Source organism: Hippocampus zosterae, chromosome 4 (genome assembly GCF_025434085.1).
Source record: "Hippocampus zosterae strain Florida chromosome 4, ASM2543408v3, whole genome shotgun sequence".
Lineage (NCBI taxonomy): Eukaryota > Metazoa > Chordata > Actinopteri > Syngnathiformes > Syngnathidae > Hippocampus > Hippocampus zosterae.
The window spans coordinates 27,835,092-27,861,989 of record NC_067454.1 but is presented as its reverse complement, the minus strand read 5'-3'; the positions used below and the strand labels follow the sequence as shown (position 1 = coordinate 27,861,989).

At 44.3% G+C, this 26,898-nt stretch overlaps 1 protein-coding gene across 1 annotated transcript in view; it reads right to left on the bottom strand.

Moving 5' to 3' along the window:
* Positions 1-2,441: 2,441 nt before the first annotated feature.
* The window catches only part of arnt2 (aryl-hydrocarbon receptor nuclear translocator 2), a 113,974-nt gene continuing 89,517 nt past the window's right edge, over positions 2,442-26,898 (bottom strand). Inside the window, exons 13-19 of the mRNA XM_052063916.1 lie at positions 24,771-24,843; positions 24,490-24,613; positions 24,129-24,231; positions 23,867-24,005; positions 22,432-22,582; positions 10,278-10,423; positions 2,442-3,408 (exon numbers count right to left, since the gene is read on the bottom strand). Coding sequence (XP_051919876.1) covers positions 3,310-3,408; positions 10,278-10,423; positions 22,432-22,582; positions 23,867-24,005; positions 24,129-24,231; positions 24,490-24,613; positions 24,771-24,843 — 835 coding nt within the window. The 3' untranslated portion in view covers positions 2,442-3,309. The remainder of the gene's footprint in view (positions 3,409-10,277; positions 10,424-22,431; positions 22,583-23,866; positions 24,006-24,128; positions 24,232-24,489; positions 24,614-24,770; positions 24,844-26,898) is intronic.

Genomic DNA, 26,898 nt, shown 5'->3' with positions numbered 1-26,898 from the left:
CCGGGTCGGGGAGGAGATCTTACCCCAAGTGGAGGAGTTCAAGTATCTTGGGGTCTTGTTCACAAGTGGGGGTAGGAGGGAGCGGGAGATCGACAGGCGGATCGGTGCAGCGTCTGCTGTGATGCGGACGTTGTATCGGTCTGTCGTGGTGAAGAAGGAGCTGAGCCAAAGGGCGAAGCTCTCAATTTACCGGTCGATCTACGTCCCAACCCTCACCTATGGTCACGAGCTATGGGTTGTGACTGAAAGAACGAGATCCCGGATACAAGCGGCTGAAATGAGTTTTCTCCGCAGGGTGTCCGGGCTCTCCCTTAGAGATAAGGTGAGAAGCTCAGTCATCCGGGAGGGGCTCAGAGTCGAGCCGCTTCTCCTCCACATCGAGAGGAGCCAGATGAGGTGGCTTGGGCATCTGATTCGGATGCCTCCTGAGCGCCTCCCCGGTGAGGTGTTCCGGTCATGTCCCACCGGTAGGAGACCCCGAGGAAGACCCAGGACACGCTGGAGAGACTATGTCACCCAGCTGGCCTGGGAACGCCTCGGGATCCCTCGGGGAGAGCTGGAAGAAGTAGCTAGGGAGAGGGAAGTCTGGGCTTCCCTGCTAAAGCTGTTGCCCCCGCGACCCGGCCCCGGATAAGCGGTAGATGATGGATGGATGGATGGATTATTATTGTTTTTTTTTTTTTAATGGAGTAATGCGCATCACGACACACAGCTGAAATTTACAAAGTAAGGTTGATGAGGTGATGAAGATGAGCAGCTTTTCTCCTGCTGCTGTCTGACAAGAGTCAGTGTTGATGTGCCGGGGGGGGGAGGGGGGGGCTCCGTGAGGCAGATGGAGGTGTACTTCCTCAACGCTCACGTCACTTTTTGTCTCGATCCATAATACACGTCATTCCAAGTACCAGAAGAGACCAACTGATTTTCCGCTTTACATTTTCCTGGACGCAAGACCTGATGCCGAGAGACAAACGTTAAAATCCTGCCGTCACAAAAAGCTCAGATTCTATGATGATCCACTTTGCCATAATTTCTTCATTTACAAAGAGACTGTAAAACACCATCATTAATACGCCAATTAAATTATTAGAATTTTTTTCAAAACAGGAAGAAAACATAAGCAACTGAAAGAATAGTGTTGCAAAAGTCTGCACACCCTGTAACTGGGAATCTGGTTGCCCTTCAAAGCTGACCAGTCACACTCACACTCGTGTTAAATGGGAGTCAGCACACACCTGCCACCATTTAAAGTGCCTCTGATTAACTCCAAATAAGAGTCAGCTGTTGTAATCTTCCTTTCCTGACATTCTTTTGGCCTTTTTAGAAGATGCCTGAAGGTTTTTTTTTTTTGCTGACTCCGACCGGTTTTTGGAACGATTCATAATTACATCCACCTTGGCAAAGGCTCGTTATTTCCAGCTGAGGAAAAACAGTCCCATGTTCCAGCATCATGCTCCCACCATCAATCTCATTGCAAATCTGGTGCTGTTTTGGTGATTTTCATCAAAAGACAACTTTTGGAATTATGGCCAAAAATTGTAACCTTGGTTTCAGCAGATCATATTCCCATTTTCCAATGTTATTGGGAGATTTCAGGTGTGTTAATGACAAATTTTATAGTGACCTCAAACTTGCCAGTCTACCCCAGAGCCCAGACATGCAGTACAAGGAACATGGTAGATTGCTGTCACATGTACCAAAAAGATGGTTCTTGCCAGAAATTCCTGCAGCTGCTTCAATCTTGCTGTCTGCATCCCTGACCTTTTTGTTCTTCACTAAATTTGGAGGGATATCCATTATTTGCTAATGTCACAACTCCACTCCATGTCTGTGTTTACTGTTCCACTGTTGGAAATTCTTCTGTACTTTTCTCCTGACTGATCAATAATCCAGGACGATCGGTGAGCAAGTCCGGTTCAATTTCAGCCAAGGCCTTCCTGTGGAGTTTGCATGTTCTCCCCGTGCCTATGTGGGTTTTCTCCGGGTCCCAAAAACGTGTATGGCAGGTTAATGAAACGCTAAAAATTGTCCCTCGGTGTGACTCTGAGTGTGAATGGTTGTGTGCCCTGCGTTTGGCTGGGGACCAGTCCAGGGTGTACCCCACCGACTGTCCGAAGACAGCTGGTATGGGCTCCAGAACGCCCATGACCTTTGTGAGGATGACACATGACACGGTTTCAGATAATGGATGGAAGGAAAATCTAGGTAAGGCAGTCAAACACAGATTCTCATTTGCAATGCCAAGATGGTAACAGAGAGCATAGTAGAAGAAAGCAAAATAAAAGCTAAATACCTTTTGACAATTCATTTAAATCCATCCATTCTCTGAACCGCTTAGCCTTTGAATTTACTGTCCATTGGTTCATTTTGAACGTAGCCGCATCCCCAGTGAAAGAGAGTGTGCCAGGTTATATGTCACATTGTTGTTGGAAAAATATTTGAAATGATTGATGATCTTTTTTTATTTTTACAAATAGCTAGCATTTAACAGCAGTGTGTCAACGTTCTATATCCTCTGTAGGTAGATCATCCAGCAGGAGTTATCTTGATAAAATACAGCGGTCATCGTCTCTCATTTGAGACTTCAGTCTTTGTGGCTAAGTGCCTGACTTGTTCTCCTTTTGCCTCCAATTGGAGATCCATAAATAAGGTGAATTTACCTAAATGCAAATCTTATACCTCATTATGCCACACACTCAGTACATTAAGTCTGTTTTGCATTTGACGAATTGAAAGTGTCTACAAAATTCAATTAAAGGATTATTATTAAGCCTAATCCGCAGCAAATTGTAGCTTTGAATCCATTAGCAGATAAAGGTCTGGGATTCTGAGACAACCTCATATTTTCCTTTACATGGTGGTCAGAAATTATTTTCACCCACATCCATGGAGTAAAATGTGCCATAATGGTTTTGATGCGCTGAAGATCAAACAGTTGAACTCCTCTGGTAATAGCAATGCTTTCCATGTCGTCTCAGCAGACTTTGTGTGCATTCCTCATTGAGACAGTGTCCATTTCGGCGACAGATAGGTGAGATATTGACGGAGGTAGTGTCCATTTGGCAACAGGACCCCTCTTTCATTGATGAGGTATATTCACAGATGCATACTGCAGATAGTCAAATCCAAACGCGTGGACTCTTCGTTTTTATATGTGCTTGATGTGTACACTCGGACATTCAATGTGCTGCACATCAGTTGTGAGCTGGTGGTCCAGCCACGTTTCCAAATGAGACAACTACATGAGAGATGAATGCAAACCAAACCGGTCCAGTTCCTCTATTGCTAAGGGAGCTACAGGAGATTGCGGGGTTACTCGGAGAATGGTGGGAACATGCCAAGGTCAGCAAAGTCCTCAATGTTGTAGTTGGCTGTTCCCTGAGTGGGATCTCCAGCCATGGGTAACATGTCCTGCGGACAGACAAAAGAGGAGTTAGAGATGAGGGCTCGGGATGGGCATTGTTAAGATCCGATATGGGACTTTTTCTTACCAGTACTTTTTTTGTTTCGAAAAACACCAAAGTAAATTAGTAACGCCAAAATTGCAGCAAGCATTTACAGTCTGCCTTCATCTCAAGACATTTTCAAGATACAACCTTTGGAAAGATGTTGACTGCTGAAAAAGACTGGCGAACGGCACCAGATATACATTTCGAGTGCCTTTCATTTGTCGCATGGCAGTCTAGACGACAGTAAAAGCAGCATACGTGCATGAAACGGACTACCTATCCGTCCATTTTATGCATAAGCACTCTTGCGTTGGAGGGATAACAACTTACCGGAAATCGCTACGGTATTACAAATCTGTCCGTTGATGAACATCAAATAAGAGCTCAAGTTAAAGACTCAATAAGAGCTCTTTAACTTGAGCTCTTATTGAGGAGAGTCATGATTCAGACGATGCATTCTTCTAAACAATAGACTGTATATTCTGCACGAAAAGGCGCACCTAAAACCTTCCATTTTCTTAAAAGCTCAAAGCGCACCTTAAAATCCAGTGCGCCTTGTGTATGGTTATTACGGTAATATGTCGACTAGAAAATGGCTCCTTGCTTGAGACATGCTGACAATGCAAAGTTCAAACAAGGTGATCGGTTACGCAGTCGAATGAAAACAGCGGCAAGAGATTTCAACGTTAACGAGTCAATGTTATAATTGCTGTTGGTTAAGCGAACTGTGTCGCTGCTTTATTAATTAAATACGTTTTAATGACATCTGATCGTTCTGTTGAAGTTTGCTTGAGCGTAGTTCCATCTAGTGGAGGCATTGTGTAGTGTGCTCAATGTATGAAAAAAAAATGACAAAATACAGTAAATATTCTCTCGTATGGACTCGTCCAATTTGTCCTGATAACTGAAATTCCTCATTTCGGAAATGAGCATGGTACATGTCCTTATGAACCTGCAAGTATGTTGACAAAATGTACGTGTAACAACAAAATCAATAAAATACAAAAATATACTGTCCAAAAACTGTTTATATAACAAAAACTGCAATACAGGTGTATCCCCAAAAAATCACAACAATAAAATACGTACAGTATTTTAATGTGTATTTTTTTTTCTCATGGGAAAAAAAATGTGTATTTTGGATTGTTTTGTTGGATGCATTCTTTGGTTTATGATAATGTTTGCCTGCGTGTCATACAGTTTTCTTGCTAGTTGCAAGTAACTGTCCCGTTGATCACCGATGTTTGGTAATTCTTGTGCATACTGAAGGATTTCTGTTGCCATTTTCATTACTTGCTTGCTGGATGGTGGCTTGTCATCAGGAGTTGAATCGATGCCTTGTTTTTTAAAGTTTCGTAGATTTGCGTCTTTCCGACTCCAAGTGTCTGCTGGATCTTTTTAACTTTGTGTCCAGCCTCGCTCAAACGGAGGCATTTCACTCGCTCCGCTCCAGTGTTGTGTCCAAGGACCGGCAACCTGAGGCCAAGGCCAAGGACTTGACTCCGAGGCCAAGGCCAAGACCAATGACTGATTTTGAAACTGAGGCCTAGCCGAGGACATGTATAAAACCTAGCCTGACTTGGAAAATTTTCCGTGTTAAGGCCAAGGCCAAGAACTTGAGAAATTGTCCGAGGCCAAGGCCAAGGACCAAGGACTGATTTTGAAACTGAGGCCTACCCGAGGACATGTATTAAACAATCCTATCTATGATACCACTTGGCAGGTCTTCATGATTTGCAACACCCCTCCATCATAACCCTTTGCACTCCCTAACGCTTGAACGAAGTGTTTTTATTCAAAGAGTAGAACAGTCAGGGTACGTGTTATTTATACAGAGAAATTATTTTTTAAATCATATGGTATCCATTTATGAATTCATGTTTTCGTGCAGTAGTTTCTTAATATGAAGTAAATCAACACTCAACAGGCATGACGTGGCACGGAACACAAGTTGAGAAATGACTTTGCATAGAAGTCAATCACTGAGTGCAGAAAAAGCGGTAATCTCTGCAGTGATAATTTTACAGTTTACCGGCAGCGATTCCTAGGGACTCGCTGATCAGAAAAGTATGAGTGCCATTATGGATTGAGAGAGTCCCAAATTTCGAATTCTGAAATGGTCTACTGATTTAATTGCATATGATAATAACACAAACAACAACATATACATACAATGATAAACAAATGCTGCAAAAATTTAAATAATTCAGGAGCAGGCCTGAGGATTTGGGAAATTCATGGTAACCGTTTTTTGGATTACCCATTGGGAAACCACGATAACTAATGTTGGGTTCCATGAACGTTCATCACGGGAACCCATTTTTCTATTTTGACTGATATTGATAATCAAGAATTCCGAAACTCAAAAGTATAATGTTTCAAGAGTCAATGTTTGAAAACGCTGCATTAACAACGAACATGACATCAGCAGCTGTGAACTTTATTCCAAAAAATAAATGGATCAAAAACTGGTGTACTCATGTGGCATCATCAGAGTATTGTTTCCAATCTCACACTGCAAAGATTAATTGACTGGTAATTATTAATACAGGTAAGTATTGATGTGGCTTGACATCCTCTTCCCGAGACGATGCATGTGTAATCTACGATAAATTTGACGAAAGAATTGAACACACGTCATCATTAGTTCTACCAACAGTTAACATTAGCATGACTACACTTTGTGTTACCATGCTACAACCAGTAAATTATTGAATACCCAATACTGTTTCATAATATTTTTCACAGTGATTAGCCTACAAATCTAATGACCAATTTGCCTCGTAATCGTATTCGCGTCGTATTTCGCTCTCGCGTTTTGCGCATACATCACAGGTGAGTTTAGTGATAGGCCCTTTGGACGATTCATACGATAAATCAGACAAGCATTCCTATTTCTTAAATATCGTAATTAGTAGAACTTGGTGAGGTTTTTTTCGCCGCCATCTCAAACTTTCATCCGCGCGATTCCTCAGTTTGCGGACTAAAATAGCAACCTGCATGCACACATAACGTCATCTGTTGTGTCCCCCCCAACACTGAAAACAAAACAAAACAAAACAAAACGAAAGTTAATTACAAGAAACACACTCACACACCACATCACATCACAAACACACATACAGGCGCAGTGAAATCGGGTGGATCACAGTCAATTAAGGTGCGGTGACTTTTATAATTAAACTATTTTTCGGTACCGTGAAAATGACGCCACGGAAACGACACGCTACCGGTAACGATTGCTTTACGTTTACTGTGAAATCCTTAGGCTTGTCGTAGTTTTTTTGTTTGTTTGTTTTGCCTGAGAAATTTCCTTGCGTCCCAAAAAAACAAACATTGTTTGGAACTGTGCGTCCCGTGGGAAAATTATGCGTCTAGGACGCGGGACGCAGAGGTAACGAGATGGCTAACCATTCTCTGAGTACTACTATTATTACCACTACCACTAATACTACATTAATTAATACCTTAAACTTCACAATAATAATAATAAATAATTAAATCAACCATGATTTTAAACTATGTATTATCAAATTCATTATTCCAAACATGAGAAAGCGTTCAACAAACATAACTGAAATCGAGCAAAAGGACTCCAAATCCCAACGGCCAAACCCCGAAGTGAAGTGCCGACATTATTAACTCCAGCTGTAATGCTAATTACTTGGTTCAAACAAACATTCTAGTGCGACCGTACAAACGTGACGACTGTGCAAAAATAAATAAATAAAAGACACCACTGTTACAGAAAGGCTTTAGACGCTATTTAAACTGGCGATCGTGAACGCAACAAACCGTGATTGATACTGTGATGCCGCTCTTTACACGTAGCGCTCACTGTCACCTGTCAGTGGCAGACCCGCCCCTCTTATAGCGACAGAGTAAATCCATCAATATGGGTTTCCTTCGATGGAATTTATTAGATTCCTTTGTGATTTTTGCGGTCTTTATGCAAGGGATTCGAGGCTCCAATCCCTCATTGTGTCCGAGGACCGGCAATCCGAGGCCAAGGACTTGACTCCCGAGGCCAAGGCCAAGGACCAAGGACTTGACTCCGAGGCTAAGGCCAAGGCTTGAAGCCAAGGACCGGCTCGAGGAACACATCTCTGCTCCGCTCCAGTCGTTACCGTTCTTCTACGTTTCGATGATCTACACGACGTACAACGCGAAGTGAAAACTTGTTTCAGCTTTGTCTTTTCCGTCGCATCGGGTGTGCGTTGCGTGTATTTAAGCTCCCGCGGCATTACACCTCCATTCGGGTTACGGATAGTGGAATTTCCGCTTATGCAAGTTCCGGTAACACGTAATATCGTAGTCAATATGTTAATGCATAGGTTTTTTATTCCGGGTGAAGGATATTCCTTTCCATAGAATTCCGGGGATGCGAATATTTACTGTGTGCCATTAATTATAGGTGCGCCTCATAATCCAGTGCACCTTTTAGTGTGGAAAATACGGTACACATGCATGTAATTCATACTCTAGTGTTGTTTGCCGAATTTCTCAAGATGTTATGTGGTTCTTCATGTGATCATTTGATTATTTGAGTAAAAAATGTTTTTGTTTTTTTTGGGTCTTCATCATGTGATCTTCATCGAATATACTGTACATGTTGTCTTGGAGTAAGATTTGATGACTTCACATTCGACTGGCTTGAACAAAGAAATGAGCTGACCTGCTTGATTTATTTTTCCCGCAGTAGCTTCACCCTTTCATGCACCATGTAACCTGATAACATACGCTGTCCACTGTAGTAACCGCTATCCTTGAAAGGACTAATTAGGACTTGAAACTTGAAAGTTATGACTTGAGACTAGCTCATGACTTTCACATAATGTACATTATGTGACTTAGCCCCACCTTTGGTGGGTACACAGGTTTATCGTACTTTTTGCCAACCACTGGAAAAGCTTTTTAATAGACAAACATATGTAAATAATAATATAACAACCAAAAATAACGTTAGAAAATAATTCTGTGAGAATCCTTCATGTGTTCACTTTAATTTTTTTTAAAAAATATTGAACATAAGTCCAAATATACCCAACTGAAAACCATGACCACAAAACAGAGATATGTATTTGGTTAAATGTTCCACCCCGAAGTATGTGTTTGCATTTGATTCATTTATATACATCGTGTTGATATAATTTCAGTGCTTAAGAACTGCAGCCCACATGTTTACATTCAAGTAATAAAGATACTGATTTGTTTAATTTATTGTTGGCATTTGACTCAAGACTTACTGATGTATGCTCACATCACAACTGTTTGGTAGAATTCTTTTGAACATGTCATGGTAAACACTTAAAAGACTGAAAGCCAAGGTGTTGGGTAACTTAAAAAAAAAATCTAACTGATGTAGATGTGTGTTTCGCATTAATTTATTGGTTCATTTGACTTTATTTTAGCGTAAACCCAACCTGTAAGGCCAAAACAAGTATTACTCTGAAAATCTGATATTGTTTATTGTCAAAAAGACAAATTATTGCCTGTCGTTGCTAAAAAAAACAAACCAAAACAAACAAACAAAAAAACACACACATTCCATTGAAAAAAAGAATCTCATAATGAATCGCAATCACAGTATTGAGGGAAGCAGAATCGCAATTACCGTATTTTCACGACTATAAGGCGCCATTAAAGGTCTTAATTTTCTCCAAAATGGACAGGACGCCTTATGACGCAGAGCGTCTTGTGTATGCAAGACCTGATTGACAGCCGACATGCTGTATATATAGAGAGAAAAGGTGGAAGTGGGTGTGGCCAGCCATGCGGCGAAGAAGTCCGCCAATGAGTGAAGGGTGGGCATGTAAGTGGACATTATAGGGACGCCCCAAGCAGGTACCAACACCTGTATAAAGTGTGGCTATGTGCATTATTGCAAAACAACTTTGGTTTTGGTTTCTAAGAACCCCTGAAAATAAATTCGACAAAAAGACACGCCTACGAAGCTCAGTTCAAACTTAAAGCCACCGGTTATGCTTTTGGCATGCGTGCCCATCTCACAGCAGCGGTGAAAAAAACAAGTCAAGCAAATGAACTCTGAGCTTGCCGTTATTCCCGGAGGGTTGACTAAAGAACTCCAACCGCTGGACATTGGCATCAACCGGGCGTTCAAAGTAAAGTTGCGAATGGCATGGGAACAATGGATGATCGGTGGCAAACACAACTTTACAAAGAGTGAGAGGCAGTGCGAGGGCGAGGTACGCCACAATTTGCCAATGGATTGTGGCTGCTTGGACAAACGCGTCTGCTTGCACTGTTGTTCGAGCTTTTGGCAAAGCCGGCATCATTTCTGTGGAGCCACATGGCAATGAGAGTGACTCTGACAACGAGAGGGATCCCGGTGTTTTTGATGGATTACCGGTACTTGGACAATTGTTCGATTCTGATACAGAGGATGAGGACTTTGATGGATTTCTGGATGATGATTGATCGAAAAACGTGAGTACATTGTACGATGGCTAAATAAAATACATCGGAACTCAGTTTTGCTTCCGTTGTCTTTTTAAAAACGTGTTCTTACCATGTATCTGTATGTCTTGGCATGCTACTGTATGCTTCAAGATAACATGTTTTTAGCGTGCGCGCATGCATGCCGTATGTTTAAGCTGGCGTATGTTTTATCACTTTAAAACTGCGGCCAATAATACAGTGCGTTTTGTCTTTGTGTAAAATACAGAAATAGCACCCATTAATGAGACTGCGCCCAACCATACGGTGCGGCGAATGGTCATGAAAATACGGTATCTGTTTAGCCATGTCATCAGCAAAACCAGAGACGTGTGTGTGTGTTTTGTGTGTGTGTGTGTGTGTTTGTTTTATCACCTGAAATACTTCAGTCTGGCTGGGGTTAGTATGTGCATGCTGCTCCCCAGCCTGCTGGGAGTGATGCTGGTTCTGCCACTGGGACCACACTTCACTGGGTCGACCCTGGAATTGAGCTCCGCTCTGGCTGCTCTCTCCGGACACATCTGGAATAACACAGTTTTACATGCACACCTGCTGTCATATATTGTACTGTACAGTGGTGCCTTGAGATGTCAGTTTTTAATTTGTTCCTTGACCATGCTCGTAACTCAAAACACTAGAATCCCAAAGCATCTTCCCCCATTGAAATGAATGGAAATGCTTTTAATGTGATCCAGCCACTCCCCCCCGAAAACTGAAACACTTTTCATGACGCCTTTTTACTTTTTGGGGATCAACACCAAAACATGTGTTATCCATATTGAGCATACATTCTTCATTTTCTTTCTTTTGTTTTTTTTTTTTTTTATGCCGATGAACAGAACGCAGCAACACTGCGCAGGTGTGTCATATGATCTAGCCCAGGGGTGTCCATACCTTTTTGACCAAAAATCTACTTTTGGATCAACCAACCTCCCGGGATCGACTCGTTAACGCGCATGCGCGCATATGCACGCACATACACACGCATGCCATGATGAGCAACAGCCTGACACTGAGGCATGCGAAGCACTTTTGCAGCCTGTTAACGATTGTAGCTCACGCGTACCGTTTTAAAATGCTTCTCTCAGCCCTCCAGATTCCCATTCTTTGCCCGTCCCCTCGACGAATTGTACGAAACAAATTCTGAATGAGAATAATAATGATAAAAGATTAGCGCAACAACTTTGAGCACAAACTACAACTGCAGACTGCCAAGCACTAACAACTTCCGGTGGTGCAGTCACACGCCACCGTAGGTTAAAGATAACCCACTTTTTAGTGGGTTTTATTTTTCTTTTTTAAATACTTTTTTTGAAAGTGAGACTGATAAAATTATTAGGGTGGAGTGTGCATTAACACAAAAAATATATAACTAACATGCACACAGATACAAATGTTTTTTTTTGTTTTTCCTCTACACCCCTCGGATCAATTTCGGACCAGTCCCTGATCGACTGGTCGATCACGATCTACATAATGGGTACCCCTGATCTAGCTAGTCAGTAGTGCCGGGCAGATCAATACCAAATTATCGATCTTTCGGTCCAGAATGCTAAAATTTAAGGATCAATCCTAAAGCTAGAGTAGTAATATTTGCAATTAATTGATTATATTTTCTTTATGTATTTTTTTGGAATAATTTTCTGCAAACAAACTATATCTTCCCACCCACCTTTTGCATCAGCTTCCACTCACTCTTCCTTATATTACTGTATTGAGAAGCAAAGAGCGGAGGGGAGAGAAGGGGACGCATAGAGGCGGCGTGGAGGGATTTCACAGCAGCAGCTTTCCATCACACGAGACATTGAGTTGAGGACCGATAACATGCTTGATGTTTTTCGACTCGCAAGTTAAAAAAAAAAAAAGCTCCCCGTTTTTGCACTGTGCACTTGTCAATCCAGCTGCAGCTGGACCCTTTCTCCTGATGTTGAACACACACGACAACCGTGTTCGACTACTTGAGCCATGACAAATTAAATCATGATCAGATATTAAAGGGATAAATCCAGCCGTGCGTTTCATGAATGATCCTAAAGACTGTCAAAAATACATTACTACACATTTAATCGATAAGATGCCAGAGTTGTAATGCCCATTTGAAAGATGTTGGGGCAAAAGTATGCATGATCTGATTTTTTTACCCGACCTTACTAAGTGGAGATCAATAAAGCAGGATGTATGTTTCATTTATTTATCTGTCTATATATAATAAGTTGAGTGAGAGGTGCTGTCCGCGTTTACATTTAATGGTCCATGAAACATGAAGATGATATGTTGAAGTGGTAAAAAGTCATTGATTTGTTTGCATTATTGTTGTAATATGCACTTTGGTTTGTGTGACATCTTACTACACGTCAATGTTATTTTAGAAGTTTACACCTGTAAATGTAGTTGATAAAATGTCTTATGTCATATTAATGACATAAGACACGGAATTAATGACACGGTGGTTTGCACGTCCGCCTCACAGTAAGGAGGTCGTGAGTTCAAATGCGGCCTGTGTGGAGTTTGCATGCTTTCCTCATACTTGGCTGGGTTTTCTTTGGTTTCCTCCCACATTCCAACAACATGCATAGGAGGTTAATGGAACACTCGAAATTGTCCGTAGGTGTGACTGTGAGTTGCTGTTTGTCTATGTGTGCCCTACAATTGGCCGGCAACCAGTTCTGGGTGTATGCCACCTCGGAACCAAGGACAGCTGGGACAGGCTACATCACGCCCACGGCCCTACTAAGCATAAGCAGCTCGCATTATGGATGGATAGATGGATATTAATGCTTCATTTGCCATTATCTTTGTGTTTTATATGGTATAATAGAGCTAATAACGTTCGGCCTAATAAAGAATTTAAAGAATTTCTTGTATGTAGAAAAATACATGACAATAGTCTTTGAAATAAAGAATATTAAATTGCAATTTGCGGCCCGGTAGTCCAGTGGTTAACACGTCGGCTTCACAGTGCAGAGGTACCGGGTTCGATTCCAGCTCCGGCCTCCCTGTGTGGAGTTTGCATGTTCTCCCGGGGCCTGCGTGGGTTTTCTCCAGGTGCTCCGGTTTCCTCCCACATTCCAAAAATATGCATGGCAGGCTGATTGAACACTCTAAATTGTCCCTAGGTGTGATTGTGAGCGTGGATGGTTGTTCGTCTATGTGTGCTCTGCGATTGGCTGGCAACCGATTCAGGGTGTCCCCCGCCTACTGCCCGGAGACGGCTGGGATGGGCTCCAGCACCCCCCCGCGACCCTAGTGAGGATCAAGCGGTACGGAAGATGAATGAATGAATGAATAAATTGCAATTTTGAGAAAAAAAATCATTATTACATTTTCCAAAATGGGTCAGCCCTATTTCACACAATAGCATTATAGAATGTTGCATAACGAGTTTCAGCCAAGTCAATCCAGTAGTTCCTGAGAAATAGTTACTTGCAAAATAATTCTATTACAAAGTTCCTGTTACCGTTGCAACCATTGTTTACGTTTTCAAATGTTCTGTATTTTTCAAATTATGTTATGAATTCATAACATGCCCAAATTTTAATAGATCAGCTCTCATTTCATTTGAATAAATAAATAAATAAAAAATACAAGCCATACTATTTGGGAGGGGGGTCGGGGGGGGGGGGTCAAAATGAGATCATTTGGTCTTTTAAATAAGCATCTTCAGAAATAAGATCAAAATCACATCACCATGGCCAATGTGGCCAATTACATAAATGTGCCAATTTTTACTCAAATTTGCAGGTATTTTTACACCGGATTTTAAAAAGGCAATGCAACACAAAAGCGTTCCCCAAAAAGGCAATTTTTTTCCAACCCCACACAAAAAAACTTAATTCCTCTCGAACTTATCATCTGATTGTTTTTCCTTCTCAATTCTTTGTGCGCTATAATAAGATTTAAAGAACCATTTCAACCAGATTTAGCATTTTGACGGACTTTCATTTTAGGGAAATTTTGTCACCAAGTCAGACACAATATGATTCAACAGCACCACAAAGTTGCATCTCCTTCTTCTGATCGTTAAATTGGAACATTTTGGGAGACTAAAATGAACAGAAAGAACTGCACACAAGTCTGCAAACTACTACTTACAGAAAGACACGCATTCGTGCTTGATTGTATTGAGAATCAACCCATGGAAAAAAACAAACAAACAAACAAACAAACCCCAAAGAAGCTGTCAGCTTCAGAGACATTCTTTCTCTTTCACCATAATAAACACTGTGTTCTTCTGGTCTACATGTAGCTATAAACAACATGTTGGTGCAGGATAGAGCGGGACATATAAAACAACAGATGGAAAGTAATTACCAAATCGCAGATGAGTCCAGAAAGACAAAGATAAAGTGTTTATTACAAATTATTAATGAAACCATGCGGCAGATCATGTAAATGGCATTGCTCTAACAAGCTTCATTAGTCCTACAAACAGTCTATGAGGACAGTAAGGGAGCACAAGTGACACTGCAGAGATAATCCATTTTACTAATGTTTGTGTCCATTAAAAGGCCATCAAGTAGCTGTTACAAGCTGGACAAGCTTCATTGCGCTCACCATGTGGACAACAAACAGCAGGAGGTGTGAGCAGCTGCTTGACGAGCAGCTCCGAGCAGCAGTGAACGCACACTGAGGTTGTCAGTGTGCTCTCATTCAATTTTCAGCCAGACTGATCATGTGGCTTTGAAATTGGCAATATTGGGTGAGTAAAACTATTGGAGGAATTATAATGCAACTTTGGGCAAACTTGCATTCTGGATTCATTTCACAGCAGCAGGTGGTGTTTGTTGGATCATTTCAACTTTTTCAATGGGACCTAATAGCTGAGTTTTGAAAGTGTTATTTTAAACACAAGCAAGAAGTGGTCAACTTTGACAATCATCAGTTGTCTAAAAGTTTAGTTTATCTTGCCACTGAACAGGCTTTAGCTGTGTCACGTGTAGATGCTCTAGCCACATGAGCTCCCAGAGGGGGCAGTACAGACATTACAAGGTCTGTGTCAAAAATAAATAAATAAACAAATACAGCTACACTACTTTAAGTTTTATGTTCAAACTTTTCATATGAAATGCAAATCTTGATTGAACAACAGTAATTAACGGACATCGGTTTGTATACTCGTGTGTACCAATTCTGCTGTAACTGATAGTAATAACATTAAATGTAGTTTCTTAAAAAAGTGAGACATCAACCTTTTTAATTAGACACAGATGGTCGGTTACCGTATTTTCCAGAGTATAAGTCGCAGATTTTTTCATAGTTTGGGCAGGGGTGCGACTTATACTCTGGATCAACTTATGTGTGAAATTATTAACACATTATATCATTTGATGTTATTTTCACATTAAACCGCTAGACGGCGCTCTGGGCCTGTGAGGAGTCTGACGTAAGTGACGTAGAAGAGGAAGCACTGCATCCTCTACCTCCGGAGTTGGTGGAGTTGTTTAAAAGTGTCACAGAGGATAAAGATTTAATTGGATTTAGTGATTTGGAATGACACTGATGGTTTGGTAAACTTTTTAGCACATTCTTTATGCTGTAGTTATCTGAGTAACTCTCAATATGTTAGGTAGACATACCAGGCATATTCTCAATTCGTTGTTTACGCATCATGTTACTTAGGCAAATTGTACACTTATTCAGCCTGTGGTTTTATTTTCATTTTAAAGTGCCTTACAAAATGACATGTATGTTCCTGGTGTTGGATTTTATCAAATAAAATTCCCCCAAAAATGCGATTTATACTCCAGTGCGACATGTTTTTTTCTTCTTTATTATACATTTAAAGGCCGGTGCGACCTATACACTGAAGCCATTTATTTATAATCCGGAAAAGATGGTATTTCCCTTACACGAGCCATCAAGTTAATGTGGTAGAGGGGGTTGTGTGTCCCAGTGATGCTAGGAGCTAAATTGCCTGGGACTTATGCCTAGCAGGTTCACCCGTGATAAACAGACCCCTATAATGATTAGCATAAATGGAGAGTTTGCTCTTGGTGTCAACAGGGCCCCCCTCTGGAGCCACACCTGGAAGTGGGACTCGTTGACGAGCACCTGGTGGCCGAGCGTGCACCCATGGAGCCCAGCTGGGTTAAGCCCAAAAGGACAACATGAGTCCCCCATCTAATGGGCTCACCGCCTGTGGTAGAGTCCAAGGGGGTCAGGTGCAGTGTGGGCAGCGTGGCGGCCAAAGGCAGGGATCTTGGTGTTCTGATCCCTGGGTACAGACACTCACCTCTCTGGGAGAAGGAGTCTGAGTTGATGTGAGACGTCGAGAAGTTGCATAGAGAGATTTGAATTAGGTATGTTTTGGCCTCCAGGCCCATGCTAGATGCCAGATGAGGACACATTAAAATTCCTCCACAATTTGTGCGTGTATTGTGAACTACATAGACCATGATACTTTGTGTTGCTGAGCCAATAGGAGCACTTGACAATAAAATGACCGGCCAATCTCATTTCTTTGTACATATCGCCAACTTCCCCACAATATCGTGATAATTATCGTATTGTGAGGTTCATACCTTGATAATCGTATTGTGATATTTGGATATCGTTACATCCCTACTCTGGAATAGCCCACGGTGAGAGGCGCTGAGCCTGCCCTCTGTCTTGGTGCCTGCAAGTGGGGCTTCACTGAAGTGGACGACTTCACTTTCGCCTTCGGGTGGATGGACGGGTCCTGACTGTTGTTTGTGCATATGCACCCAACAGCAGCTCAGCATACCCACCCTTTTTGGAGTCCTTGGAGGGTGTGCTGGAGAGTACTCCTGCTGGGGACTCCATTGTTCTGCTGGGGGACTTCAATGCTCATGTGGGCAATGACTAAGACCTTGAATGGCCATTAGGAGGAAAGCTCCGCAATCACAACCCGAACGGTGTCCTGTTACTGGACTTGTGTGCTCATCATGGATTGTCCATAACGAACACTGTGTTCAAAAATAAAGGTGTCCATACATGCACTGTGTAACAGGACACATTAGGCCGCAGTTCGATGATTGGCTGTGTGGTTGTGTCATTAGACTCGTGGCTGCATGTCTTGGACACATGAGTGAAGAGTGGCGGAGTTGTCAACCAATCACCACCCGGTGTTGTGTTGACTCCGATGGTGGGGGAAGATGCTGGTTCGACATGGCAGATCCAAATGTTTTGCAAGGGTCTGTTGGGAACGTCAGGCAGAATCCCCTGTCAGAAGGAGTTTCAACTCCCACCTCTGGCAGAACTCCTCAATTCCACCAACACGCATTCCCATTCAGAAGCAGACTCTGGGATCACTGAGTCAGGCTACTCCAGTCTCTGGGGTTGAGGTCACTGAGGTGGTTAAAGACTCCTCTGTGACAGGGCACCGGGGTGAGATCCGGTCGGAGTTCCAAGAAGCTGTGGATGTTATGCAGCTGTCCTGGTTGACACGCCTCTGGAACGTTGCATGGAAACGGGGACAGTGTTTCGGGATCGGGAGAGTGGGGTGTTGGTCCCCCTTTTTAGAAGTGAGACCGCAGAGTATTTTCCAATTACAGGGGGATTCTTCAACCTCGCTGCTAAGATTTATTCAGGGCTGCTGGAGAGGAGGGTTTGTCAAAAAGTCGAAACTCGGATTCAGGGGGAGCAGTGTGGTATTCATCCTGGCTGTAAAACATTGGACTAGCCCTACACCCTCAACAAGGTCCTTGAGAGTGCATGGGAGTTCGCCCAACCAATCTACATGTGTTTTGTCAACTTGGAGAAGATCTTCAACCATGTTCCTCAACGACTTCTGTGGGTTTATTTGTGAGTATGGAGTATCGAACTCCTTGATACGGGCTGTTGGGTACCTGTACAATCTGTGTCAGAGTTTGGTCCGCATTGCCGGCAGTAGGTCTAATTCGTTTCTGGTGAGAGTTAGGTGCCCTTTGTTACCGATTCTGTTCATAAACGTTATGGAGAGAATTTATAGGTGCTGTCATGGCTTTTAGGGAGTCCAGTTTGTAGGGGTCAATATTGCATCTCTGCTTTTTGCGAATGATGTGGTATGCTGGGTTCATTAACACGTGATCTCCAACACTCAGTGGATCATACATAAATACATTTGGTTGAATTGTGCAATGAAGGTGGCATGTCGTTTTTTGTTTTGTTGGTTGGTTTTTGCGCCTGTAATAGGCAGCATTGATTTACAGCCCTGTTTTTTGTTCAACGGAAATATTGGACAGTCTCCGGCTGGATGGATGGATGGCTTGTGGAGCCGACAATGAAAAGAAAGCAGTGTCAGCGCAGAGCGCAGAGATGTATGGAACTGGGAGTCGCCACTTGGAATTGAAGCGGATTTACGTGGGACAGGAGACGTGAGCCAATCTCTTTTTTTCATCAATGGACACCACAGCTTCTTGTTTGCTTTCTTACTTAGCTTGTAGCAGACATATGCACATTTTCAGCACGATGTCTCTGATCCACTGGTGAAAGGACACTTTGATTCTCTTTCATTAATAACTGCTTCAAACAACAAAGTGCATGCAGAAAAAGTGGTTAAGATTGCATGACTGTCTGTGTCTTATGTGATGAGTTGTAGTATTTGTCATTTAATGTGAACTGTTTTTATGACGGCGGCGCGGGTACCCGCAGCGGTTTCTCTCTCTTCTGTCGTTGAGAGGAAAGAAATTTCATCTGTGTTTTATGTTGCAGATAGAGCACATTTGACAATAAAGTTGACTTGACTAGTAGATAGAGAGTACATCATACAATTGGATGTGTTTTCTTCAAGTTCTGCAATGTTCTGTAACATCCATCCATCTATCCATCTTCTACCGCTTATCCGGGGCCGGGTCGCGGGGGCAACAGCTTTAGCAGGGAAGCCCAGACTTCCCTCTCCCTAGCTACTTCTTCCAGCTCTCCCCGAGGGATCCCGAGGCGTTCCCAGGCCAGCTGGGTGACATAGTCTCTCCAGCGTGTCCTGGGTCTTCCTCGGGGTCTCCTCCCGGTGGGACATCCCCGGAACACCTCACCAGGGAGGCGTTCAGGAGGCATCCGAATCAGATGCCCAAGCCACCTCATCTGGCTCCTCTCGATGCGGAGGAGAAGCGGCTCGACTCGGAGCCCCTCCTGGATGACCGAGCTTCTCACCTTATCTCTAAGGGAGAGCCCGGACACCCTGCGGAGAAAACTCATTTCGGCCGCTTGTATCCGGGATCTCGTTCTTTCAGTCACGACCCATAGCTCGTGACCATAGATGAGGGTTGGAACGTAGATCGACCGGTAAATTGAGAGCTTCGCCCTTTGGCTCAGCTCCTTCTTCACCACGACATACCGATACAACGTCCGCATCACAGCAGACGCTGCACCGATCCGCCTGTCGATCTCTCGCTCCCTCCTGCCCTCACTCGTGAACAAGACCCCAAGATACTTAAACTCCTCCACTTGAGGCAAGATCTCACCACCCAACCCAGAGGGGGCACTCCACTCTTTTCCGACTGAGGACCATGGTTTCAGATTTGGAGGTGCTGATTTTCATCCCAACCGCTTCACACTCGGCTGCGAAACGCTCCAGTGAGAGTTGGAGAGCCCTGTTTGAAGGAGCCAACAGCACCACATCATCTGCAAAAAGCAGGGATGCAATACTGAGGCCACCAAAACGGACCCCTCAACGCTTCGGCTGCGCCTAGAGATTCTGTCCATGAAGGTTATGAACAGAATCGGTGACAAAGGGCAGCCTTGAGTCCTACCCTCACTGGAAACGATTCCGACTTACTGCCGGCAATGCGAACCAAATTCTGACATCGGTGGTATAGGGACCGAACAGCCCGTATCAGGGGGTTCGGTACTCCATACCCACGAAGCACCCCCCACAGAACTCCCCGAGAGACACGGTCAAACGCCTTCTCCAAGTCCACAAAACACATGTAGACTGGTTGGGCGAATTCCCACATACCCTCGAGAACCCTGCTAAGGGTGTAGAGCTGGTCCACTGTTCCACGGCCGGGACGAAAACCACACTGCTCCTCCTCAATCTGAGGCTCGACTTCCTGACGGACCCTCCTCTCCATCACCCCTGAATAGACCTTACCAGGGAGGCTGAGGAGTGTGATCCCTCTGTAGTTGGAACACACCCTCCGGTCCCCCTTTTTAAAAAGAGGGAATACCACCCCGGTCTGCCAATCCAGAGGCACTCTCCCCGTTGACCATGCGATGTTGCAGAGGCGTGTCAACCAGGACAGCCCCACAACATCCAGAACCTTGAGGAACTCTGGGCGGATCTCATCCACCCCTGGGGCCTTGCCACTGAGGAGCTTTTTAACCACATCGGTGACTTCAACCACAGAGATAGGAGAGCCCACCTCAGAGTCCCCAGGCTCTGCTTCCTCCAAGGAAGGCATGTTGGTGGAGTTGAGGAGGTCTTCGAAGTACTCTGCCCACCGGTTCACAACGTCCCGAGTCGAAGTCAGCAGCGCCCCATCCCCACTGTACACAGTGTTAGTGGTGCACTGCTTCCCCCTCCTGAGACGTCGGATGGTGGACCAGAATTTCCTCGAAGCCGTCCGGAAGTTGGCTTACATGGCCTCACCGAACTCTTCCCATGCTCGGGTTTTTGCCTCGGCGACCACCAAAGCTGCGTTCCGCTTGGCCAGTCGGTACCCGTCAGCTGCCTCTGGGGTCCCACAGGCCATAAAGGCTCGATAAGACTCCTTCTTCAGCTTGACGGCATCCCTTACTGCTGGTGTCCACCAGCGAGTACGAGGGTTGCCGCCACGACAGGCACGAACCACCTTACGGCCACAACTCAGATTAGCTGCCTCAACAATAGAGGCACGGAACATAGTCCACTCGGACTCAATGTTCCCCGTCTCCCCCGGAACATGGGAAAAGCTCTGTCGGAGGTGGGAGTTGAAACTCCTTCTGACAGGGGATTCCGCCAGACGCTCCCAACAAACCCTCATAATACGTTTGGGTCTGCCAGGACGGACCGGCATCTTCCCCCACCATCGGAGCCTACTCACCACCAGGTGGTGATCAGTTGACAGCTCCGCCCCTCTCTTCACCCGAGTGTCCAGAACATGCGGCCGCAAATCCGATGACACGACCACAAGGTCGATCATCGAACTACGGCCTAGGGTGTCCTGGTGCCAAGTGCACATGTGGAGACCCTTATGTTTGAACAAGGTGTTCGTTATGGACAGTCCGTGACAAACACAGAAGTCCAATAACAAAACACCACTCGAGTTCTGATCGGGGGGGCCGTTCCTCCCAATCACGCCACTCCAGGTCTCACTGTCATTGACCACGTGAGCATTGAAGTCCCCCAGTAGAACAAGGGAGTCCCCAGCAGGAGTACTCTCCAGCACACCCTCCAAGGACTCCAAAAAGGGTGGGTATGCTGAGCTGCTGTTTGGTGCAAATGCACAAACAACAGTCAGGACCCGTCCCCACACCCGCAGGCGGAGGGATGCAACCCTCTCGTCCACCGGTGTGAACCCCAATGTACAGGCACTGAGCCGGGGGGCAATAAGTATGCCCACACCTGCTCTGCGCCTCTCACCGTGAGCAACTCCAGAGTGAAAGAGAGTCCAACTGGTACCAGAACTGGTACCAGAACCCAGGCTGTGTGTGGAGGCAAGTCCGACTATATCCAGTCGGAACTTCTCTGCCTCAAACACCAGTTCGGGCTCCTTCCCTGCCAGAGAGGTGACATTCCATGTCCCAAGAGCTAGCTTCTGCAGCCGAGGATCGGATCGCCAGGTCCCCACCTTTGGCTGCCGCCCAGCTCGCATTGCACCCGACCCCTTTGACCCCTCCCACGGGTGGTGAGACCATGAGAAGGGGGACCCACGTTGCCTCTTCGGGCTGAGCCCGGCCGGGCCCCGTGGGTGTAGGCCCGGCCACCAGGCGCTCGCCAACGAGCCCCACCTCCAGGCCTGGCTCCAGAGGGGGGCCCCGGTGACCCGCGTCCGGGCAAGGCAAACTGAGTACCATCGATTTTATTTTTCATAAGGGGCTTTGTGAGCTGTGCTTTGTCTGGTCCCTCACCTAGGACCTGTTTGCCATGGGTGACCCTGCCAGGGGCATAAAGCCCCAGACAACTTAGCTCCTAGGATCATTGGGACACACAAACCCTTCCACCACGGTAAGGTGACGGCTCACGGAGAGGCCGAACATAACATGAATGTAACATGAATAAGTAAAATAAATTGAAAGACAAATACTGATTAGCAATGATTGAAAACCAGTGGAAGACAGATGAGCCCACTCGAGTGCACGACCAGTACCATTGACTATTTTACACTAACCTGAGTCCCTTAATACATTAATTCCCCTTCCCACTTCCATAATACTGGCATGTGAAGATGATTTATAAATGAAGGGCCACAGAGGAAGACACAAAACTGTACTGTACAAACAAATGGTAGCTGAAATATTGTAGTTTTGCTCTACTTGATTGCGCAATGATTTGGTTGAAAATCCCTTCTTGATACAGATGTGAACTGTGAAAAATATGATTGTTATCCTTCTTCCATAAATCCAGCCTCTTCCAAAACAATGGAAGATGAATAGGATGCTAAGAACTCACCAAAGGCTGTGCTGCGGTTTGTGAGTCCTGAGTAGGCATTCCCGCTGGGTGATGATGTGGCTGGGGATGAAAGTGGACTGTAGGAGGCCGGATCGGTCTGGTAGCTGTGGCCTGTCCCAATACCAAACGGACTGGTCTGGGCTTTACTGGACTGTAATGTTTAGATAGTGGTTAGATATCCTGCTCGAGCTTCATCCATCGGTCAATCAAATACACTGGTTCGTACAAGATATATATACTCAAGTGTTTGCAATCACCTGCAAGCTGAAAAACGCATACCGTTGTGTGTGAAACTCATTTGCTGCCAATGACAAATACAGTATTTATGCCATTCAATGCCAGGTATGTTTTCATGTTTTTTCTTTGTTTGTTTTCAGGGACTGCAACAGATAGTCACAGATGAAGTAAGGGCGTTCAGTATTTATATTCTGGGGGAGTAGTTATGACGGGGCCCCATTTTAGCCCTGCGCAAAAAATCTGGACTACTTAATCGATGAAAGAGTTAATTGCCATATTCCAAGAATTCAATACTAAATTGTTTTGTCATGTGCATCTTTCAGCATTTACCTTCAGACAAATGTAACTACCGGTATTTTGAAATAAATAACAAATATGACTTGCTTTGTAAGGTCTTGAAAAAATCTGGTGAAGCACTGAAATATACACTAAAATGTGTTTCTTGTTAGCCAAACTTCATAAAATGTATTTGCTTGTTTAGTAGAAAACAGCTGCCAGCAAAGGTTTGCTTTTTATAAGACTTCACACCAATGTAAATCAGCAACAAATGCAAAATAATCTTCAAATTAGGTGTGAATGCACATAACAAAAGAGTGCAAACAAGTTCAGTAATATGGGACATGTGAAACATCTGAACCATTATCTTTAGTGCAATGCAAGCTCTGATTTGAATTAATTTCATCCGATGCCCAACTAGCATTCATTCCAGTTAAACTCAACTGAACGAGCCTGGAAACCAGAACAATCTGGGAAATTTATTTGCCCTCACAGATGGCTGCCTCACACTGCTCAGACTGATTTATATTGTGTTTGGAACAATGTTTTACTGAAAAGGCCAAAAAGGGACCAAAAACTTGGTCAGGCTCTAAACTTGAACATGATGTCAGATTTTACCATATGTTTAGAAGTGGTGATCATCAACCCTATTTTCCTCTAAATCATCTCACGGCAGTGACTTGATTCATTTGCTGGAAACTTTAATTAGCCCTGACTGTTCATGATATGATTTAGTTTTAAAGTTTGCTGAGTTCCCCGGTGTGAATGTGTAAACACACAGACACGCACATCAAATAAAGACTAATTCATCTGGCATTTAAGATGGAAGTGTAATGCCAAGGAAATAGCTGAGGAAATCATTTGGCAGCACTGGAAACCGCACCATCAACTTGAGGCTGACAGAATGTCAATGTTTGCATACCTGGCCAGAGAATGGGGGGCGGTTTCCTGACCAAGCAACTTGGCCAGGGTTGAGTTGTCTTGATATCTGAGCTAGATTCTGAGTGGACGAACTTGATGGTTGGATGTCATTCACACCTGGGACATGAATCACAGAGGAACTGGAAACATAGAAAAAGAGAAATAGACACACACACACAAACTGTAGTACAATAGATTTGAAAATGACAAAAGATAGAATGAATGTCACATGACATCAGTGGCAATGACATGTAGCTAGCTACCTGAAGGTTTTTCCAGAGTGTCCCTGCTGGAACTGAGAAGTCTGAGAATAGAGCTGCTGTCCTCCCGCTGTCGAGGAGGGAACCATCATCTTCTTATCACCGGCTATTCAGATACACACAAATGCCAGATTAAAATTATAATTAATAACCCGGAGGAGACAAACGTTGGGTGGTGTGGGCGATAGAGGCATAAATCTGTGAATGCAGCATTGAGCACATTTAAATCCACACTATACAAAGATTTTGTTTTGGAAGAATTATGATGAAATTAGGACAAACAAAACAGGAACCTTTTAAAATGTCAACCAGTAATTACAATGCTCTATAAAAAAAGTTAATAGGGGGTATGAGTATGACATACATCCGGAGATGCTGGTGTACATTTCAGCAAAGCGTGGGTCTCTTTCCTGGGAAAAAAGGGCTTCTGGCTTGTCAATACTCTTGCCTGCCTCATGCACTCCACTGCTCACACTGGCCACTGGAACCTGGAATTTGGGATCGCAGGAGGATTTCAACTTTAAGTAAAGTCACAAAGAATGCTCACCACAAACGTAATAGGGTTTTGAGCAATTATGATTTCTTTAAAAAAGAAATGCATTGCTTGACCGTCTTCATTGAGTTCAGAATTTGAGGTTTGTTTACCTGGGAAAGATCGTAAGCCGTCAGACCGTCTCTCTGGTGAACTTCTAGCTCTGCCTGTTGCTGCTGAAGCTGCCTGCAAAGAAACATGAAAATAAAATATAATCGTACATTAGCAAAATGGTGGACAGTAGCACAAGTGTTACATTTTAAAATATATATATTTTAAAACATCTTTTTAAAAACATCTGTACAGCTTTTTATTTGGCTCTATATTTGTTCGATTTATGTGACAACTGGTTATTTTGGAATTTGTAATCAAAGACAAATCTCAAAAGCCCGGCCAAGTGTTGACTCGTACACTGTTATCTCATTGTATTCTTTAATTAAAGGCTAATGAATAATATGTCAAGCCACAATGTTCGCCAAAAAGGTGAATATTTTCGGCCCATGGAGCACAATGATATAATGAAAATTAGAACAAGGAAAATAAAAAATAAAAATAATAATTTGGGGGGAAAAAATAAATCAAAGATGCCCCACACCACCACCAACCTCAACTGACTTTATTAATGTAATTTCTGAGCTACTACTTGTGTACAGGGACAGAATATGTTGTTACAATTATATAAAAAATAAGCTTCTATTTTAAAACGACGTACCGTATATTCGTGCGGAACAAATAATTGAATTTGCAATGTAATCACAATTTGATAAAACGTGATTTTCTCATCACAAAAGCTGTGATATAAATGGTTATTGAGACGCGGAGAGGAGACGAGGGGAGGCATGAGGGAGAGACGGGTGCATAGACAATCGCTGTGACTAAAGCCTATGCAATCTTCTATATATATATTGCGCGTCGTCCCGCACGCGGTCTGTCCTTACGTCTGTCCCTTTTCAAAACGTACCTACTTCACCGCGCCGCTGCGCGCCGCTCAGGCAGTGGCTCACTATGATCGCGCTGGCATCTTAGCGAAAAAATGTTGTCTACCCACAAGCATTGCAATAAAATTGTTAGTTATTTAGTAGAGCTAAACATCTCTTTATTTTCGCGATAAGCAATGAAGATGAACAAAAAGTTGAACCAAGCAAGGGGGACTTCAATGCTCACGTGGGCAATGACAGTGAGACCTGGAGGGGCGTGATTGGGAGGAACGGCCCCCCCGATCAGAACTCGAGTGGTGTTTTGTTATTGGACTTCTGTGTTTGTCACGGACTGTCCATAACGAACACCTTGTTCAAACATAAGGGTGTCCACATGTGCACTTATCACCAGGACACCCTAGGCCGCAGTTCGATGATCGACTTTGTAGTTGTATCATCGGATTTGCGGCCGCATGCTCTGGACACTCGGGTGAAGAGAGGGGCGGAGCTGTCAACTGATCACCACCTGGTGGTGAGTAGGCTCCGATGGTGGGGGAAGATGCCGGTCCGTCCTGGCAGACCCAAACGTATAGTGAGGGTTTGTTGGGAGCGTCTGGCGGAATCCCCTGTCAGAAGGAGTTTCAACTCCCACCTCCGACTGAGCTTTTCCCATGTTCCGGGGGAGACGGGGGACATTGAGCCCGAGTGGACCATGTTCCGTGCCACTATTGTTGAGGCGGCCAATCTGAGTTGTGGCCGTAAGGTGGTTGGTGCCTGTCGTGGCGGCAATCCCCGTACTCGCTGGTGGACACCAGCAGTAAGGGATGCGTCAAGCTGAAGAAGGAGTCCTATCGAGCCTTTATGGCCTGTGGGACCCCAGAGGCAGCTGACGGGTATCGACTGCCCAAGCGGACCGCGGCTTCGGTGGTCGCCGAAGCAAAGACCCGAGCGTGGGAAGAGTTCGGTGAGGCCATGGAAGCCGACTTCGGGACGGCTTCGAGGAAATTCTGGTCCACCATCCGAAGTCTCAGGAGTCGGAAGCAGTGCACCACTAACACTGTGTACAGTGGGGGTGGGGCGCTGCTGACTTCAACTCAGGACGTTGTGAACCGGTGGGCAGAGTACTTCGAAGACCTCCTCAACTCCACCAACACACCTTCCTTGGAGGAAGCAGAGCCTGGGGACTCTGAGGTGGGCTCTCCTATCTCTGTGGTTGAAGTCACCGATGTGGTTAAAAAGCTCCTCGGTGGCAAGGCCCCAGGGGTGGATGAGATCCGCCCGGAGTTCCTCAAGGCTCTGGATGTTGTGGGGCTGTCCTGGTTGA